General features: G+C 39.5%; 1 protein-coding gene across 1 annotated transcript; it reads right to left on the reverse strand.

Annotated features, from left to right (window-relative positions):
- Positions 1-6,870: 6,870 nt before the first annotated feature.
- On the reverse strand, positions 6,871-19,014 carry LOC108699407 (major histocompatibility complex class I-related gene protein). The gene is made up of 6 exons (XM_041573564.1): positions 18,883-19,014; positions 13,817-14,074; positions 13,107-13,391; positions 10,795-11,067; positions 8,625-8,732; positions 6,871-7,620 (listed from the first exon to the last, which is right to left on the reverse strand). The coding sequence occupies exons 1-6, from the start codon at positions 18,932-18,934 to the stop codon at positions 7,574-7,576; spliced, it is 1,023 nt and encodes a 340-aa protein (XP_041429498.1). The 5' UTR covers positions 18,935-19,014; the 3' UTR covers positions 6,871-7,573.
- Positions 19,015-19,706: the final 692 nt, after the last annotated feature.

Raw genomic sequence — 19,706 nt, forward strand, 5'->3', positions numbered from 1 at the left:
CAAAAAAATTTTGTTGGGCGGCAAAATTTTTTTGACGAGCGTCTTATTTTGACGCACTACGCCATACAAGTCTATGGGCGTAATTTTTACAGCGAAACAAGGCGTAAACCTCTCCATCATGCCATATTCACAATTACAATGTGCATAAGCATTTTAATTCTACTTCAATCAACTACATACATATAACAAGGCTGCTCCAACTTTATTAAACTCAGGAATAATACATTAATCAAGCATTATGGAGTGCTTACCTCTCTATGTCTGTTTTTCCTTTTCTGCTCCTATAGAAATAAACAACTGTTAATTGTCAAAAACAGGCAGCAATTAAAAGATGCAACAATTTTCCACAGTAAGTGGCAACAGAAGTCAAAGGTCCCAAATCAGGCTTGCTCAAGCAGCTAGCATGATCAGGAGAGTTCTGACTTCTATATGCCCAATGTCCTCATTTTATACCTTACTCCCAAGAATTCTAACAGCTTGGCATCAGAGGTCTAGCCTATCAGTAGAAGGAGCCATATCTAGTGATGGGCGAATTTATTCGCCAGGCGCGAATTCGCGCGATTCGCCGCCAGCGAATAAATTCGCGAAACTCCCGCGAAAATTCGCGGAAAAAAATTCGCCGGCGTCACATTTTTTTTTCGAAAAACGGACGCCGGCGTCAAAAACGGGCGCCGGCGTCGGAAAAACGGTCGCCGGCGTCAAAAATGAGACGCCGGCGCCGTTTCGCGAAATTCGCGAATTTTTCGGCGAAGCGAAACGGCGCAAATTCGCCCATCACTAGCCATATCATAAAGTGTGAAGTTTGTGAGCCCAACTCCCAACATCCCAATGGCATCAAAGATCTAGCCTACCATCAGACGGTGATATGTCATAAGCTGCAAAGGAATGTTGTGAGACTAATTCCCCAATTGAGGTGACAAAATAGATTAGGCAAATTTGCTTAATTCCCTAGACTCCTGAAGTAAGCATGTTGATGGTACAACTTACAAAGCAGGCAATATCGGTTGAAACTATTTGTGTGTATCTCTCTCTCTCTCTCTCTCTCTCTCTCTCTCTATCATGTATCTTTACTAACAAACATCTTAAACTAAGCACAGATCAACTGCTCTATTTTCTAATGTCTTGCAACAATAAGCATTTACCAAAAGTGAATTACACACACAAATGAACATTCCAACTATTATCAACTATATACATATCCACAGATATTGTAGATTGGACACAGAATGAGTTCTGAAATCTATTGGTATTAAAGCAAATTCTGCTTCAGCCTTCCAGGTGTGGACGCTACCCTTGCCATTTCATAAATTACAAAAAGTACATGGTTGTTAGGTGCTTTGTAAATGCCAGGGGCCTATTGAAGCAGTTAGAGAGGAGGCACAGGCCCAAGTAGCAGACTTTATTGCTGTATTAAAAAACTACAAGCCCCTTTTCTGACTGGGGGAGGGGGGCAGCTGGCAGAACCTTAGCAATAGCTTGTGCCTACCTCCTTAGCAATTGAAGGACACAGACATGAGGAGCAATTTCATCAGGTTTCAATACCAGGTACATTGCACAACACCTGCCATGATGCCCCCTCAAGTTATACTTGGCATGTGTCCTTATAATATTCACCTGTCTACATTGTAATTTGCACATTGTTATTCATTATTTCTGAACTTTTGTTGATTTTTATTAATATAGCCCTGTCAGGTCACAGAAGAAGATAAAACCCAGCCCAGTGAATGCTGAAAAGGTGCAGAAACAACAACCTGTTGAACAGCTGGACCTATAAGTATACTTGCCATATGTACATCTAATATTCACCTCTACTTTGTAATATGTGTGCATGGTTTTTTTTTTTTGTTTCAATCTTTTCTGAACTTTTGTTGATCTTTATTATTTTAGCCCCATCGAGTCAGATGAGGAGGTCATTGTAGGTCCTGTGAATGAAAAAGGGGTGGAGACGCAGGGACCTGTTAAAGAGCTGGACCTGTAAGTATAATTGGCACATGTACATCTAATCTACACCTGTCTACATAGTTGATTTTTATTAATAAAAATTTTTGATTTTTATTAATATAGCCCTGTTGAGTCAGATAAGGAGAACAATAGTGATGAGCGAATAAATTTGCGAAACGCCCACGAAAATTCGCCAGTGTCAAAAAAAATTTTTCCGAAAAAACGGACGCCGGCGTCAAAAACTAGACGCCGGCACCGTTTCGCGAATTTTTCGGCAAAACTGTACAAATTCGCCCATCACTAGAGAACAATGCAGACCCAATGATGATGATGATGATATAAATCAAGAGATGGAGCCAGACAGTCTTGTTGGAAAGCTGGACCAGTAAGTTAACTTACACAAGCGTATTTAAGCTTCGCCTGTCCATGCTGTAATAAGTGTACAGATTTTCAAACATTTCTAAATGTGTTTTTCTTTGGACTAGGAGCAAGACAGATTCACATCTCATTCTGCTTAAGAGAAGAATGATGGCTGCAGGGATGTACAAGAAACACTTTTGAATTCTTGCTAAGTTCCGAAAATTTCTTCAGGAAGAATTACACGTTGTTATTTTGCTGTTCGCATTACCTCATAATGATTTTTTCCCCCATGTCTAATTTTAGGTGGGAAATGTGGCCAGGTTTTTATATTTTTTGGACCCCTCCAAAGTCTGACTGCCAAACACTTATGGCCATTGGTGTAAAGAAACATAAGACTTCTACGCAACAAGTCGCCTTTATACTTCTAGAAGAAGAGGTATATGTCTGAAATGAACATTTGCAATTTGTGACAGCCTGTTGCATAGCATTTTTTTCAACTTGACTTTCTTTTGTGTCATTTTAGTGGTTTGATGTTTTCTACAAAAAAATACGGCCATCCTTTATCAGGAGGGGGACATGCCCAAAGACATTTTTCATCTCATCAACGGGGAAATCAATTCACAGTATGACGAATGACATTGCTCGACTTCATCAGAAGTAAGTTGAATGCAAATCCCATTTTTTTGTTAGTTCTTCTCAGATACTATAACCATCAGGTGAATACTGGTACAGGCTTACAATCTAGCCAAGTTTAGTACTGGTTGAATGTTTACATTTCTGAACATATATTTTTTTCCTTAGGTTTAAATTGCGCCCTGTGACAAGTCAAGAGGCTGGAAGAACAATGGAGACATACAAGGTCTCCCACTTTAAAACTGATGCGCAGAGGAACATGTTTGCCAGGTTGCTTGGCCATTCAAATGTGACTGCCGAAAGGGTGTACCGTGAGAAGACCATTGAAAATATGGTAGAAGCGGCAGAAATGATGAAGAGGGCGATGCATGGCCCCCAGCCTTCGACATCAAGGTAATGTGAGCATTTACATGGCTTTCCGTATGCAGTTTTTTTTTTAAATACAGATAAATTATGATTTATACAGAGGGCAGGGAATAACCACCGGTTTCATTTTCATTATCCATTTAACAGGTTTAAACAGGTGCCACAGCAGCCATTGCAAAAGGAAACAACAGTAGTCTCTTGTGAGTTCTGGCAGGAAAGGGACCAGAGTGCCAAGAACATAGTACCTAAGTTTTTTCCCCCAGCCTCCTTGTCATGTGATCAGCGCTTGTCACGCTGCTCCAGAGGTGCGATCAGGTCTCCCACCACTTACCCGACATCCACAGGCCCTTAAGATGACCCCCCTACAATCGGATTGCCTATGTGCCGACCCCACTCAGCAGTTCCGCCCCCACATTCTCCTCTTCCGGGATCTGCCTCCAGGTACTCTTTTGCACACCTATTACACACACATACATTTTTACCTAAATTGATTTTTTATAGCAGTTAGTCTTACTTTATTCCCCACTTACTTTTGCGCAAACACACACACACCTTTTGCAATTGTACACACAGACATTTTTATTACTTTGCCTTTCTTTCCTCTACCTACTTCTCTTTTTTCTATGTATTGTGTGACAGATTGTTGACTCTTGGCAGGTGCATAGGGCTAACATTTTTTCATTTCATCAAGAGTGCAAGGGAATTCAAGGGGGTTGGCTCATAGGTTTTATTTATTTTAATTTTGTTTTTCTACCTTTGCAAGTGTTGCAGTAGTTTTACTAGAAGTAATTTTTATTTTTCTGGCTACAGGTCATACTGTGAAATCACTTAGATTTTTTTTCTTTGTCCCTCTGATTGTGAGATTTTTGACTAGGGTATATATAGAGTCTGTTTATTTTTTGTTGGCAGCATGGCCAAAAGGTTTTATTCAGCTGAAGAGGCTGCTGCTCTGTGCATGGCATCTAGCTCATTCTGAGTACAGTATGTGCCCCCTGCATTAGACAGTGACTTCTCTACTGACGAGTCACCGGGTGGTAGTAGCAGCACCCTTGCTGCCCTTGAGGAGCCCATGGAGCTTGAGCAGGATGTCGATGATCAGGTCGATTAGGGTGTTGAGGATGAGGGCAATAGGGCTGATGCTGCAACTGGAGGAGATCCTGCATGAGGGCCTCCTGGTAATTTTCCCTCGGAAATCCCCATTTACTGAAGTCTCGGGTGTAAAGGTGGACACTAGAAATTTTGAACCCATTGATTTTTTCCAATTATTTATGACTGAGGCCATCCTACAGGATATGGTCCTCTATACAAATTTGTATGCCGAGCAATATATTGCCAAAAATCCCGTACCCAAATATGCTTAAGCACACATGTGGCATCCCACAGATGTTAATGAGATAAAGAGGGTTGTGGGCCTCACTTTAGCAATGGGTCTTGTTAAAGCAAATACTTTGGAGTCCTATTGGGATACCACTACTGTGATGTCTATCCCTGTTTTTTCAGCCACAATGCCTAGAAACCGGTATCAGCTACTGCTCCGGTTTCTTCATTTCAACAATGCTGTACCCCCTAATGAGCAGGGACATTACAGGCTACATAAATTGAGGCCCATTATAGATAGCCTGTCAAAGCGCTTTTGAGAAGTGTACACCCCCTCCAAAAACATTTGTATAGATGAATCACTTCTCCGGCAGTACATCCCTAACAAACGTGCCCGCTATGGGATCACATTTTATAAGCTCTGAGAAAGCAGCTCTTGGTACACCAGCTATTTTCTGATTTATGAGGGCGAGGACTCCCAATTAGACCCCCCCGGTTGTCCCCTTGACCTGATTGTCAGTGGCAAATTGTCTGGGAGCTCATCACTCCACTTCTGAGCCAAGGTTACCACTGATATGTGGATAACTTTTATACAAGCATCCTTTTATTTAGAACCCTTTATTGTTTAGACACCCCAGCCTGTGGCACCATAAATCACAACCTAAAAGGATTGCCCAAGGATCTTGTTAACAAAAAACTGAGTCGTGGAGAAATGTATGCCCTGAGACACGATGAGCTCCTTGCCATCAAATATAGTGACAAGAAAAATGTATTCATGCTGACGACAATTCACGACATGTCAGTAATTGCAGAACAGAGGGCAGGTAGGCTCCCTAAAAATAAACCTCTGTAGCAAGGAATACAGCAAGTACATGGGTGGTGTTGATAGAACTGATCAGCTCCAACATTATTACAATGCCACCCGAAAAACAAAGGCCTGGTACAAGAAAGTTTGTATATATTTGATTCAAATGGCCCTTCAAAATTCATACATTGTATATAAGGCAGCAGTACCAGGCCCAAAGTGCACCCACAACCCTCCTTTTTTGTACCTGATAGTGTTTCTTGACAAGAGTGACAGCTGTCATCTCCAAAATCTAATCCCATAGCCCCACATTTTCCAGTGTCTATCAGTACTAAATGAGGTAAATGAAATCACATGAATCTCAGTTAAGAATATTTTATTGGGCGTAACTGTCTGGTGGCTTTGGGCCAAGTTTAACAGATCATGTTAGAAACATGGGGAAACATCTAGAAAATCAAGCAGCAAAGTATGTTATGTTGCGCAGTAACGTGTCCCATAATTTACAGATGATCTGGTAACCTGACTTTGGTCCCCTACAGACCTATATTTTATTTATATGTCTGACACAGAACTAAGTGCTGCTTCCAACTTGGGGAAAAAAGAAGTAAAAAAACACATAGAGCTATAAACAATAGTAACATTGGGCAAGATTCAGTTCCATTGTAGCTCTACCAGTACCCTCTGAGTGCTTACACTTCTCTCAACAATGCTCTCATTGGTTGATCACAAGCGGCTCTGCACTGCTGACACTCTACAGAGTTGTTAGTCAGCTCCTGTGCATCGTGCAGCTTGGCTGTCAACGGCTTTGTCTCAATGTGTGGTGTTGGAGCTACAAGACACAACTCCTGGATGAGCTCAGCAGAAGCAGCTCCCTCCCTATTCTACTGGACAGTCTTAGCATGGAGTGCTTAAGGGTAGTCTTTTATAGTCCAATACCAAATTCAGAGTCCTCTTCCCAAATATCTCATGGGACCCCCACTATTCTTCATATGATTTCCAACTCTGTGGCCAGTCTCATCATTAAGCTGCAGATATGACCCATTATGATGATATCTTAGAGGTGGTGCCTGAAGGGATAAATTGAGGGCCCTCCCTCTGACCCATTACATGTGTATTTATATATAAATACAAATAATTAAACGCAAGATAAATTTTACATTATAAACACAAAATATATTTCATAAACACGAAATTCAGACGTAAAAATCAAAATCAACAGCATTAATTTTATCCCAGGAAAAGTCATTCTGTGACCAAAAAACATTTTGTCTCAAATAAATATTCTGTCCACACTAGTGATGGGCGAATTTATTCGCCACTGGCGAATAAATTCGCGAAACGCCCGTGAAAATTTGCCGGCGTCAAATTTTTTTTTCGAAAAAAACGGGCACCGGCGACGTTTCGCGAATTTTTCGGCGAAGCAAAACGGCGCAAATTCGCCCATCACTAGTCCACACAAATTAATTTATTTCATAATTACAAAATCAATTCTATGTTCAGTAAAATATTGCTGAAGAAAGAAAATTAAACTTAATTAAGAATTCAAATTTAATTGAAAAAAATTACATTTTGAAAACATAAGTATGCACATTGTAAACGTATGTATTCACAGAATGCATTTTTGTGCTTGCCAAATTCTTTTGGTGGTCACAAACACGATAAGAGAAGACACAAGTTTGTATAAATGTTCCTACATTACATTAAAAGGGACACTTTTAGAAAATCGTTCTAGAAGAGCTGTTTCTAAATTTAAATGGGATTGAATTCCATCATAATAATTTTTAAATTATTTGGTTACCTTGACTCTGATGACTTACCAAAGCCAACCCTTTATATTGATCATTGTCACATATTTGCAAATTTTTTTTGTGCTGCAATTAGTACAATGGCATGTAACCATATAATTGAATGTTAGTCTCTACTATTATAAACACCTATTTATATAGCACCAACATATTTTGCAAATATCCACTCTATTATCTTCTATATTTCTCTATTTAACAGACTCAGAATTGTGCTTGACATTTCCCCATTTATACACTTTTAGGCAGCATGGCTTACACAAATGGGGAAAAAAACCTCAGCTTCTGCTCTGCTAAGATAACTTATGATTCACAATATAGGGACATAAAGTATATCCGTTACTGATTTCTAGTCTTGTTCCTCTGTGCTCACACTCTGCCGGCTGCATTCACAACCTATAAAAGAAAAAAGAGATTTGCAGTAATTTTCTTTTTCACAGTTGAAACAATATAAAGTATGATGTAACTGCTATGTGAGAAGGGTACATGTATGCATTCAATCTCTTGCATTTCTGGTGAACTATCTGAAAGCAACTGAACTGCAAAATACTTTTGGAAGGTGAACAACCCATTTAAAGTTTACAAAAAAAGAATGTTTCAGCAAATAAGAACATACAGGGTAATGTAATTAAAAGTAACAAGTAGATCAGCCTGAAACCCATGTTAGCAATGGATTGGCCTCATCGGGGGCAGATTTGTGTTTGTTGCAGGTCAACATCAAGCAGGGCTCCTCCCTTAGTTGATGTTATTGTGAAGTCCCCTCCTCTGAAATTATGTTATGGCCCCAATTCCACTGCAGCCTTGTGCCTTTATATGGTCACAGAACATCCCCTCAGTGACTTCTAATATCCTTATCATTTACAGTAGGGGGTACATTATCCCTTATAATACATGAGTGATACTCAGAGTTCCCTGTATAACTCAGCCTGCAGCCTTGTGCCTTTATATGGTCACAGAACAACCCCTCAGTGACTTCTAATATCCTTATCATTTACAGTAGGGGGTACATTATCCCTTATAATACATGAGTGATACTCAGAGTTCCCTGTATAACTCAGCCTGCAGCCTTGTGCCTTTATATGGTCACAGAACAACCCTTCAGTGACTTATAATATCCTTATCATTATACAGTAGGGGGTACATTATCCCTTATAATACATGAGTGATACTCAGAGTTCCCTGTATAACTCAGCCTGCAGCCATGTGCCTTTATATGGTCACAGAACAACCCTTCAGTGACTTATAATATCCTTATCATTATACAGTAGGGGGTACATTAGTTGTCTGTATAACTCAACCTGCAGCCTTGTGCCATTACATTTCAGGTTTTCACTAACCCTATAATCTAATTTAAATGGAAGAATGTTCCCATATGTTTTCAAAACAAAATTATACATTACCGTTTATCTTTCTTTTTATATAAACTCCTGGGCCAATAATAACAAGGAGAGCAGCGGCAGCCACAGCAACTATAGTATAAATAATGTGTGATTTCTTGGTCTCTCTTTCTACAGAATAAAAAGAAAGATAATTAATGACAAATGTAGGGAAACACATAATTATTGCACTGTGCTCAAAGCCAAATACTGGGATATTCACTAAAACAAGGGCACATTGAATGAAATATTTGGGTTGTTTAACTTCTGTAATTTGTATTTATTTGTATTGCTGTCATATACCAATATTACAATTTTATTTTCATAATAATGGCTTTTGTATTTCTTATGATACCAATTCCATCAACATAATAATTAACACTCCTTATGTCTTGTTTTTGTTTTTGGCCTATTTTAGACCAAAAGCGTTAATGTCCAGCTATAGGCATAAATGTGTTACATTGGACTCTAAGACACCAAGCCTTCGCTGTGTGGAAGTAGTGAAGGATGTAGTGCTACTACAACTCCCATATGTTACTGTGCATGAAATATAAATACAGGTGTGGGACCTGTTATCCAGAATGCTCTGGACTTGGGGGTTTCCGGATAATATATCTTTCTGTATTTTGGATCTTTATACCTTAAATCTACTATAAGATCATGTAAACCAAATAGGCTAGTTTTGCATCCAGTATTAATTATATCTTAGTTGGGAACAATTACAAGCTACTGTTTTATTATCACAGCGAACAAGGGAATAATATTTACAAATTTGAATTATTTCATTATAATGGAGTCTATGGGAGTTGGCCATTCTGTAATTCTGAGCTTTCTGGATAATGGGTTTCAGGATAACCGATCCCATGCCTGTACAAGTGTGCCAGGAGGTTCTTGCAGAAAATGATCCATAGGTTTTGATAGGGGTAACCCCTGGATAGATACACCCTCAGGATCTCAGCATCTTGATCTGGATCCTCACATGTTGGATCAGGGAACTCACTAGCCCTAATTCCTTATTAATTTGTGTCCCTATACTACAGACCAGTCTTGCCTGAAGGGAGAGCTACCTCCTTGTTATCCCTCCTAGTTGGAGCCAAGCTGCTCTTACTACTTAACCTGCCTATCTTACCCTCCTAGAGAGTCCTATAAAAGATATATCCCTGCCACTTACTAGCCTCATACATGGGGTCCCTGCTCCTGACAGATCTCTCTCTAGAGGTACTGGCTTTATTGTTCCTTGTTGTACCCATCAGCAACCAGAAGCCAAAGAGGAAGATCTACCCCTTCTCTCTCACTATACCAAAGTGTGACAGGAAGTGGTCACAACACCATGTACATGGGCATCTGCCCTTCAACTAGGGTGATCAGGAAGTGTAGGGATTTAAAGCCATAGGGGAGTATTAACCCTATGGGTCCCTACGGTTGCTTTTTTCAATTAAATCCTATGCTAACTCTGTTTATTATAACCTATTTATTGCTGCCATCAATGAGCTTACTCCTGCCAAGTAGCAATACAGAATAGCTCTCAAACATCTTAAATCTTTGAACACAGGCATCACGCATCAACATCCATGGGTAACAAATCATCTACAAATACCTTTTTACCCAACCAAATGAGGATCACCGCATTTAAAACCCTGTACAGACAGTGATCTCATTTAATCACAGATAAATGTCTTATTCCACACTCTGCTGGATTAAAATAGCATTGCCCTAAAATAGGCAGACTAGAAGGCTAATAATTTGCAAATTATGACATAAAAAGACCAATTGAAATGTTGATTGGAATGGATCTACTGCTTCTATAACTAGCTCAAATTTTATTTAAAGATGACTTTTTTTTTATTTCTCTCTATATGGTATCAATGAGTGAGATCTTTTTTCAGTTTAATTAAAATTAAGGAGCACCAATAGGATCCCTTCTCTTCTTCTTAATACCAACAAGGTAATTTAAAGTTCTGTTGATACTTGATAAAGGTTGGCTGGAGCTTGTGGCACCATTAAATTTGTTGAATGTCTTTTATTGCAGGATTGGAATATTTTAATGGCTGGCCTGTATAAATGTGTATGTATCACAAGCTATTTACATATAGGTGGGTGTGGGTTTGGACTGGATCAGAGGAGGTGGGTGTGGGTTTGGACTGGATCAGAGTTTTATAAAATTTTAATTGTGCTCAACCACAAAGACACTCACCAAAGGGAACAACCTTTGTCTTCTCCAAACTGCTGTGATCCACATGGCAGGAGTAAGTGGCGCCCTCCTCTGGTGTTACCTCCACACTGACTCTGATCTGATAGGTGCCATCAGGGTTTGGCAGGATCTCTGCTGATTCCTCTGAGTAAATCTCATCTCTCCCATTCTTTATCCACTTCACTTCCACATCTCGGGGGTAGAACCCATACACCCAGCAGTGCAGTTTGATGCCACTCTCTGACTCTGAGCTGGAAATCTTCACATTGGGCTTGACTGGTAGGATGAAGAGAAATAGTAGTTTATGGTTTTTCTTAGGTTGTTTTTGAGTGGCATCACTTCCAGTGCACCCGTGCATGGGGTGTTTATGATGGTGTTAGGAGGTGCAAGTAAGTTATGTGTATAGAACAACATGCCTCCTTATCTGTTATCAGATGAGGTTCATACTTCTTCCAGATCTAACATAGGTTACCTTGTTATGTAAGTCCAAGAAAGTTACTGAAAACAATATAACCTCAAAGTGCCACTCTAGCAAAATCCCCCCACACCTAGTAATGATAATTTCTAACTGACTGATTGTAGTGGCTTATCAGGGAGGTTGCAGATGGTGAGAACTTCTCTAATGTCGGTGACTAATCTCCCCGAAATGCCTTTACGAGAAAACTTCAGGAGACTTCGTAAATCCAAAGCGATCCCAATGTCGATTTGTATTCTTGCCACCGGGAAGGCATTTTGGGGAGATTAGTCGCCCGCAGTAGAGAAGATTTGTCGCTGGGCAACTAATCTCTCCGTCTGCCGTCACCCTTACTGGTTGCCCTTTAACAAAACTTTATACACTAACCAATCCAATCCAAGATAAAGCTGCCAGGCTTATATACCTTACCAAGCACTTTTCCACAGTCATGCCACCCTAACAATCCTCCAAAGTACTAATTAGGCACTTTTAAAGATCTACCCCTCAACAACTTGATCATTACTTCTTCACTTCCATGCATTCAAGACTTCTCTAGAATCTAGCACCCATTTTCTGGAATTTATTGTCGTTCTCAGTCTTTCTGAGGCCCAAAATATTCCTCAAGAGTCCAAAGAGAGAATCTTTAGCATACTAAGCTCTTACTAGGGCAATTTATTCAGAAGGATAGTTTTGAATCATTTATTTTGAATCCCCATACTCCTCAGTACAAACAAAAATGCCAAAAAATACTCTGCCATAGACAATACTGAGAATTGCCTAAAAAACATGTAGGGGCAAATTCACGAAGCGCCGAACGCTAGCGTTACTTCGCTAGCGTTTGGCATTTTCGTTACTGCGCAAATTCACTAACGAACGCTGGCGTAGTTTCGCTAGTGTTACTTCGCACCCTTACGCCTGGCGAAGTTTCGCTAGCGACGTAACTACGCAAATTCACTAACGCGCGCAGTGTACTGAACGCTACCTTTTACGCTAGACTTCCTTCGCCACCTCAGACCAGGCGAAGCGCACTAGAGTAGATAGGGATTGCTTCAAAAAAAGTCAAAATTTTTTCTAAGTCCCAAAAAACGCTGGCGTGTTTTCTACATGATGGCTGATAGGCTGAAAAAGATCGAAAGTTTTTTTTGGGGCTCCCCTCCTTCCCTCCTACATTTCCTGACTCATGGCAACTTACCTATACAGTGGGCACATGTGTAGGGCAAAATAAAAATTTTATTTGATGTTTTGAAGCTTTTCTAGCCATTTGTAGTGCTGATACGTATTCCTCCATTGAAATTTGAATTTGGCGCCGTATGCAAATTAGCCTTCGCTAGCGTAACTTCGCTTTACTTAGCGAAGCAACGCTAGTGCAACTTTGCAACCTTACGCTACCCCTGAGCGCAACTTCGGATTTTAGTGAATTTGCGAAGCGCTGGCGAAACTACGCCTGGCGAAGTGCGGCGAAGTTACGCCTGGCGCAACTACGAATCTTAGTGAATTTGCCCCGTAGTGTCTTAGTAACGCCAATTAGCACTATTGTCTATTTAGTAGCCATGACAAATAGCTGCTACTAGTAGCTCTGTGTATCCTCACCTTTCCTCACACAAACACTAACTACTGGTATCCATCATCACTCTTTTAACTACGTCACTTTTAACTATTAACTGTCCTAACCAGCAGGAACTCTACAGCCACACATGTAATGTAAGCTCTCAAGGCACTGTGTGCCCCTATTGTGGTGGCATGTTTGGCATGTTTGGCATGTTTGATCATGTATTTGTATCCTGTACTCTGCAGTGTGCTGAAAGGCAAAATGGTGAAAGGCAAATTTAACAGAAGGTCAACCATTGATATTTGGTCTTACTTTTCTTCTCCAAGTTGTTTGCTATTAAAGGGAGGTAGAGCTTTATATAACTAATGCAATCGTTCTCCATGTACATCTTATTCCACATTGCGCAACACAAATCCTTGCTCCACTCTGGTATAAGAGTCACAGCCTCTTGTATTTCCGGCACGAACACTCCTTTCTCTCTGTCCAGTGTTATAACCACCTCTCCATCAAGTGCAAATTCTACATATCCACCAACTGTGCCATCCTCGTGTAGCTCACAGGCATTTCTACGCTGGTACACGTGTATAGTGCCCGTGTCTGGAAAAAAAAATATTATTCCATTATTCACTCAGCAGATTCGAAACATCATTAGTTTTTTTATGAAGCAAGTTTCACAAAATAAATAGTTTGCTAATACATCTGTGAAATTCTCCATTCCAACTATTCAATATATTAAATTATGTAACCCCCAAGGTCCATTTCAGCTTCTAGTTTGTCTTTTTCTAAACCAGCTCCTCATTGCAGTCATTTTAAATCTAATCTAGGGAGCTACAGAATAAGCTGAACGGAATGGAAATCATACTAAAAACCATCCCATAGTTTTTAGCATAATGATTTATTAATAACCTTATAGCCCAGTTATAATCAATCTGATGGAATTTGACAGTATTTTTTAAGTCTCAAAATCATCCCCAGCAATTACTTAGTTATTGCTGAAAGTCCTGTGTTATTGTTATACCCACCGGACGTTTTGTTCAGAAATTCCATTAGAAATGTCATCTTGCGTTCCTGAGAAACCTGCCATCTGTGGCCCAAGTTCGTCAGCATCTCCAAGTGTCCAGAGAGAACATTCAGGGACGGGAACATAAACTGAGCGCTATTTATGTCGCTGTCATATTTTACAAATAGCAAGTCATTCATGTGTCCTGTAATTAAAAAATGAGGCAGCCCCTGGGTCGGTGAAGAAGTCATCGATACAGAATAACGTAAAGTGTGACTGCCTAGGAAACAGAAAAAGAAGAATAGAGAAGTTTACACATTCATTTGTTTTCTGTTGTGAATTTGTGAGACAGAATCTGTATTTTAGAGAAAAGGAACAAAGTACAGTCATTCAGATCAGAGAACTAATAACACAGAACAGTGTAAGAAACTTAAATATGGGATCCCTTATCTGCAAAGTAGATAAACTCAAGTAGGATTCTAAACCCTTTCCTAACTTCCCTTATTGCATAGTAATACACTGCAGGTAAATATAGTAAAAGTAGCAACGGTTGCAAAAATTAAAACCATTCAAGTTCATTAGGTTCAACATTTTATCCGTAAATAAATCAAGCCTATAATCTGAGGAGGGTCAAATCTGATTTTATTTCCAATTTTTGCATAAAAAAAAATAATTTCATGGTCAGTCGGACTAGTCCCTGGATCAACTTTGTACTAGAGTTAGTTTTGTATTTTGTCACTTTCAAGCACCGACGTCCCACCCTTACTTAAAGCTATCTAATGTATCTGCCAGTACAACTGCTTCATAGAGAAATGTCATAACCCAGCTCTGACTGTAAAAAACCTGTAGGGCTGTGGCAGGTTTCAAACCTTCTGGTTACTGGCTGGCAGTGGCGCAATTATAGATGAAGCAGACCCCGCAGTTGCAGGGGGGCCAAGGAAAAGGGGCACCCGGACTGTAGCACTATAGCTACTAAAAACCCCTTTCCTCCCCAGCCTGTCAGCCATTCTCTTACCTGTGGCCGAGGAAGTGGGACGCAAGTCAGGTGGGAGTGGGCAGGGTGGAGGTGGTACAGGAAGTGGGAGGGAGGATGGGAATCAGAGTGCGCTGGGCCCCTCTGAAAATTGTTTTTATGGGGGGCCTGGTGCACTCTAGTTACACTACTGCTGGCTGCCAACTCTTACCACTGTTAGTGACCAGTTTCATGTTGATTCTGATCCTTTTACTTGCCTTCCCTATGAAAACTCTATAGCCTAAGTAGTTATTTAGACTAGATCATAAGCCCTATCTGAGCATTTTCTCTACATCATTTCTTAGCCTTAATATTAGTGTTGTTGATGCCTGAGCACTGTGATTTATTCCCAGTTCTCGCTACTCTGTCCTGCATCACTCTAGTACAGACTGCCCTTAGTCCTGTCTTGTCTTGCATTAGTTCTGCCTTCGCTCCTGGGTGTTCTAATGTTTATTTACTGTTATTTCTATAGAACTGATTAAAAACAACAAATATTGAGGAAAGTTAGTCCTTATTGTTTATTGCCGATCTTCTTACAGTCTCTCAGCTGTATCAATATGCTGGCAGGTTCAGGGCCATATTTATATATAGGCCCCCGAGGGCCTGTGCCTAGGGCAGTACGTTATTGGTGGCGGCCCTCGGGTTACCTATTTTTTTCCTTTTTTTTTTAAATCCTCCCCACCCTCCGCTAGGAAATCCGATGATGGAGCTGCGGGGTAGGGGGGCCAAGAAAGAATGCGGAAGTGACATCACACGCACGTCGCGCTGACGTCACTTCCGCTGAATACGCCACGTGACATTCAATACACGTTGGCGTCAACGAGAATGACGCATGACATCAGCACGCTGGCATGTGACATCAGCGCGCATGACGTAGGGGCTGGTTTAGGTCCTATGCCGCCCAAGGCATCGGACCTAAATACAGCCCTGGGCAGGATCACCCTCTGGAATTATATGTGAATTATAGCAACCTGGCTGAATTATATGTGACTGACCCAAAAGAACTGAATGTGAGTGGAATTGTTGTTAGAAATTAAATATAACAGTATTATACTACATTGGATTTTATATCCTATTTTGGAGTCGGAAAACACTGTGCGGCTGGAGGGAGATGTGAGATATTATTCAATAGCATTAACCTGAAGGATTTTTTAGTTTATGTACAATCTCTAATGGAGAAAATCAAAAGGGAAAACACTTTTGTAAAAAACTTTCTGACCACTGGGTGGCACTCTAAATGATTGAACGTATTACACTATATTCATTTCACATTTCCACATTACCCTAATGTGCTTGTGCATTTACAGGACTTGCTTTGAGAAAGGTGCACACAGTTGTTATCAAAATCAGTTATTCAATAAAAGTTTTTTTATTTGCATACAAAAACCTGAAGTGGCTTAGAATTTTTGAAAGAGGGAAAAGTTCAGCCATTCTGTAGCTCTTCACAGAGGTGCAACTTGTATATATGACTTTTCTGTGAATCTCTTCTCAAAAGAGCCCAATTGGGTTGAGGTCTTGTGATTGTGATTAGTCTGTCCAAAAAAGTAATATGATTTATGTTTCTTTTCCAAATGGGTTTTGTGTAGATCCTTATCCTACTGCACAAAGCAATTTGCACAAATCTAGTGCTGATGTTGTGAAAAACAGACCCACCATTATTGGCCCGCAGTTATAAAGTGGTAAAGGGGAACCTAACATCCCAATTCCAGTCTAGTAGTGTGTGCAGGATTTTGTTTAGTTAGTATTATTTAATATTATTTTGGAGTGTAGGGGAGGTTTATAATCCCAACCTCAGTGTACCATAATGCACAAATACTTTAAACTACACTAAAATCTCAATTCCTTAAAGGGAACCAATCACAGAAATTTAAATTTAATATAAGCTTCCTCATACTGAAATAAGAAACTTTCTAAATCCAACAATTAAATAATCTGCATCGTTTCTGAAATAATCAAGTTTAACTTCACTATTCCTCTCTCAGCATCTGTTTCTTTTCATTCTGTCTTCATGCAGCAGTTGGGTGTCAGATATTCATTGACAGTTAGAGCCAATATATCTTATAGGGGGGGGCTTCTTTCCTAGCAGATGAATTAGAGCTCACTCATATAACTGATTCCAGTACAAACAAAATCTAACAAAATAACTGCCTTTTGCACAAATTCTTCATGTAGAGAGACATGATGTCTGGTGATTTTAATAGAGTGAGCTCTATAATGAAATATGTTCTGTAAAGTGTTGCATAACTATGTTACATAAAGAAAATAAATTAATTAATCTATACAGCTCCACATCAAAGAATACAATTGCCCAACAGCAGAAATTCCGGTTTGATTGCTTCGTTTTCCTGCAGGGAGCAGCAGCATAAAAAACCCCTAATGGAAAAGCTGCAGGATCAGAAGCAAATGGCAATAATTACACGTTCCCAAATTGGCAGCGGTGAAGGAAAGGTTTAAGTAGAAAGTGTGGCTGTGGGGAGGAGAAAGGGAGAAGAGAGAGAGTTAAAGACACGGGGAGAGTAACAATTTGCAAGACTGTAACACTATAAATAAGTATTTATATTAATTATAGTTACAGAAATAGAAAAGGAAATAGATTTATATATAACGTTTCATTGTAAATTATCTAAATTTGTAATGACATCCTCCTTGGTGTAACTTGCTCCTCCTGCTGAAAATAGTATAATTGCATGTGTTTATTCTGTTAATACATATGTTGTATAAGATTGGGCAAAGCAACTAGATTGATTTTTTAGTTGCTCGACAATTTGTTTCACCCATTGGAGTCTCTGGCCGTAACTTTTGCAGCAAAACTTGGCAAATAGTTTCACTCATCACTACAGGCTTCTACCTCTGACCCTTTCCAGGTTTCAAATGGGGGTCACTGACCCCATCTAAAAAAACAAATCCTCTGTAAGGCTACAAATATATTGTTATTGCTACTTTTTATTACTCATCTTTCTATTCAGACCATCTCCTATTAATATTTCAGTCTCTTATTCGAATTTTGGTTGCTAGGGGAATTTGGACACTAGCAACCACATCACTGAAATCGCAAACTGGAGAGCTGCTGAATAAAAAGCTAAATAACTGAAAAACCACAAATAATAAAAATTGAAAAATAAATGCAAATTGTTTCAGAATGTTATTCTCTAATACTATAAACTAATTAAAAGGTGAACAACCCCTTTAAAACATCAGGCAGCTGGCCAGCCATCATAACAGCTTAGAGTTGCTGTATCTAAAGGATGATATTTACAGTATAAAACTGCTAGTGTTTAAGAAACTAAAAAGAAAATGTAAAAACTTTTTAAAAAATGTAAACTGCAGAAGAGCAATCTGAAGTAAATGTACATTACATTTTAGGATGAGGCCTCCTGTAACTAAATTAAACTCTGTATTTACTCAGACATGTGATTGCTGAGTTCATAAGAATGGAGTGACAGGCAGTACTGAGACCCACTGGGATCTTGCTCAGACGACTGCCCACATGACAAACATGTCTTCAAGATTAATTCTGCTAGATATACATACAGGTATTGGACTTGTTATCCAGAATGCTCCGGAGCTGGGGGTTTCCTGATAAGAGATCTTTCCGTAATTTGGACCTTCATACTAAAAAGTCACGTAAACATTAAATAAACCCAATAGGCTGGTTTTGCTTCCAATAAGGATTAATTATATCTTAGTTGGGATCAAGTACAAGCGACTGATTTATTATTACTGAGAAAAAGTAAATAATTTTTAAAAATTTGGATTATTTAGATAAAATGGAGTCTATGGGAAACGGACTTTCCTTAATTCGGAGCTTTCTGCATACTGGTTTTCTGGATAACGGATCCCATACCTGTATTTTCAAATACACACACAGTTCTTACAGTATATGTGCTACTGTAAAATGTTTATTTTATTTGTTTAAGCATAGGAATAAAACCAATTTATTTAAACGGTGCAAGTGCTGGGCATCCAATACTCCCCAATATTATGGCAGTTCCTACTTATTAACATGCTGTTTAATAGAAAGCCGGTGCTATAAGACAGAGCAGAATAAAAAAGAAGATTATGATAATTCTACTCACCACAATGTGCCGCTGATACAAGTGCAATAACCAGACACACGGCCAGAGCCATTTTCTCTGTAGCCTTTATAAAACACGTGCATTTATATAAAACACAATCGTACTGCAGGCAGCTCACCTGTCTATATAGGTTATGGGCTGCCGTCCCAGTTTGATGCTTTAACATGAATGGGCGGCTATAAATATTTTATCCAATTAGAAAATACGTTGCAGTGACGGTTACTAAGTGAAAGAAGGAAGTTCATTTATAGACATGAAATAACTTTCCCTGTATTACATTGAACTAGAGAGCAACACACAGTGACAGGAGAACAAGAGACATCATGAGAGTGAGAGATCTATAAGGGGTCATTTGAGATTCCCCACGGCAACAGCTTATTCCAGTATCACTTCTGCCTAAATTCTCCCCACCCCCATAAACATGGTATTTTGTTTAAATGATAAGATCTGTATAAACAAACCTCTCCCTTCCCTAAGCTGTATTGTAAGGCTATGAGACAAGGAGCATCTCTTTACACAAAGTACAGTACTTACCTGTGGACTGGCTATTTGTTTCACTACACACTCCTCTGCAAACTGTGGCAGAACCAGAAAGGAGACATTTAAGGGCAGATTTATCAAAGGTCGAGGTGAATTTTCAAATTGAAAAAAATTCGAATTTCAAGCTATTTTTGTGTACTTCGAATAGGGAATAGTCCAAATTCGAATCAAATTTGAAAAAAATTTGAATGTCGAAATTTTATCATGTACTGTCTCTTTAAAAATCCGACTTTGACCGTTCGCCATCTAAAACCTGCCAAATTGCTGTTTTAGCCTATGGGGGA

This window comes from Xenopus laevis, chromosome 8L (genome assembly GCF_017654675.1).
Source record: "Xenopus laevis strain J_2021 chromosome 8L, Xenopus_laevis_v10.1, whole genome shotgun sequence".
Classification (NCBI taxonomy): Eukaryota; Metazoa; Chordata; class Amphibia; order Anura; family Pipidae; genus Xenopus; species Xenopus laevis.